The sequence below is a fragment of the Aphanomyces astaci genome (assembly GCF_000520075.1).
Source record: "Aphanomyces astaci strain APO3 unplaced genomic scaffold supercont1.37, whole genome shotgun sequence".
Lineage (NCBI taxonomy): Eukaryota > Oomycota > Saprolegniomycetes > Saprolegniales > Verrucalvaceae > Aphanomyces > Aphanomyces astaci.
In genome coordinates, this window is record NW_009798300.1 from 68417 (window position 1) to 69327 (window position 911).

General features: G+C 52.7%; 1 protein-coding gene across 1 annotated transcript; it reads left to right on the forward strand.

Moving 5' to 3' along the window:
• Window positions 1–141: 141 nt before the first annotated feature.
• H257_11914 (hypothetical protein) lies at window positions 142–633 on the forward strand (the record flags this gene model as incomplete). Its single annotated transcript, XM_009838993.1, has 1 exon — window positions 142–633. One exon carries the CDS (start codon window positions 142–144, stop codon window positions 631–633), a length of 492 nt encoding a protein of 163 aa, XP_009837295.1.
• Between the last annotated feature and the right edge of the window lie 278 nt (window positions 634–911).

A 911-nucleotide genomic window follows, 5' to 3' on the forward strand; every position in this document is an offset into this window, starting at 1 on the left:
CTCGGCTTTCAAGGGTCAAAGACACGGAAGAAGAACGCACGTCCCACTGGAGCCAAGCCCATCATTCCAGACAGCGCTGACCTCGTCACGTACCTCAAAGACCTTCGCCGGGAGGAGAAAGCAGTGACATCATCGCACATGATGCAGTTCCTTCGCGCGGGTCACATGGCCTGGATTCAAGACTATATGGCGACCCGAGCGTCCGGCTACAACTCGCTGCTGCGCCTGCTTCAAAAGTTTGCTGACCGACACGGCTTTTCCAAGCAACGAGTGTGTCGCCAGAAGAAAACTCAGCAAGACCTGGAGGAGACAAGACTTGCTTTCGGCAAACAGTTTCATGCTGACCACCCAGACGTTGCATTGGACTGCCTGTACAACGCTGATGAGACGGGAATCCAGTACGACATGTGTCCGAGCACAATCTGGGCTGTGCGTGGTGGTGGCAGTTACGTTGCGAACTCCGAAACACACTCGTACCGCATGACTGCCCTACTGACTGTGCGCGCCGATGGTGCCAAGTTGCCAATCTTGTTCGTGATTCGTGGTGTGACTGGTGGCACGATTGAGACGAACGAGTTTTTGCCGACTATCCTGAAGGGCACTTTTACGCCATGCAGGAAAAAGCGTGGATGAATGGAACTGTATGGAAGTTCTATTTGCGTGATGTGTTGGCTTGTCACATTGAGAATCCATCAATTCTTCTCGTCGACAATTTTGATTCGCATGTCAGTACTGAAAGCGACACGATTGTTGGTGAAGAGCTTGGGTGTCAACTGTATCCGCTACCCCCCAACAGTACATCGCACTGCCAGCCTCTGGATGTTTCGATCATGGGCCCGTTCAAGCAGCACCTGCGCGATTTGTGGGTCTTGGATGTATCGACTGCCACGACCGCTAAAGAAAAGCGAATC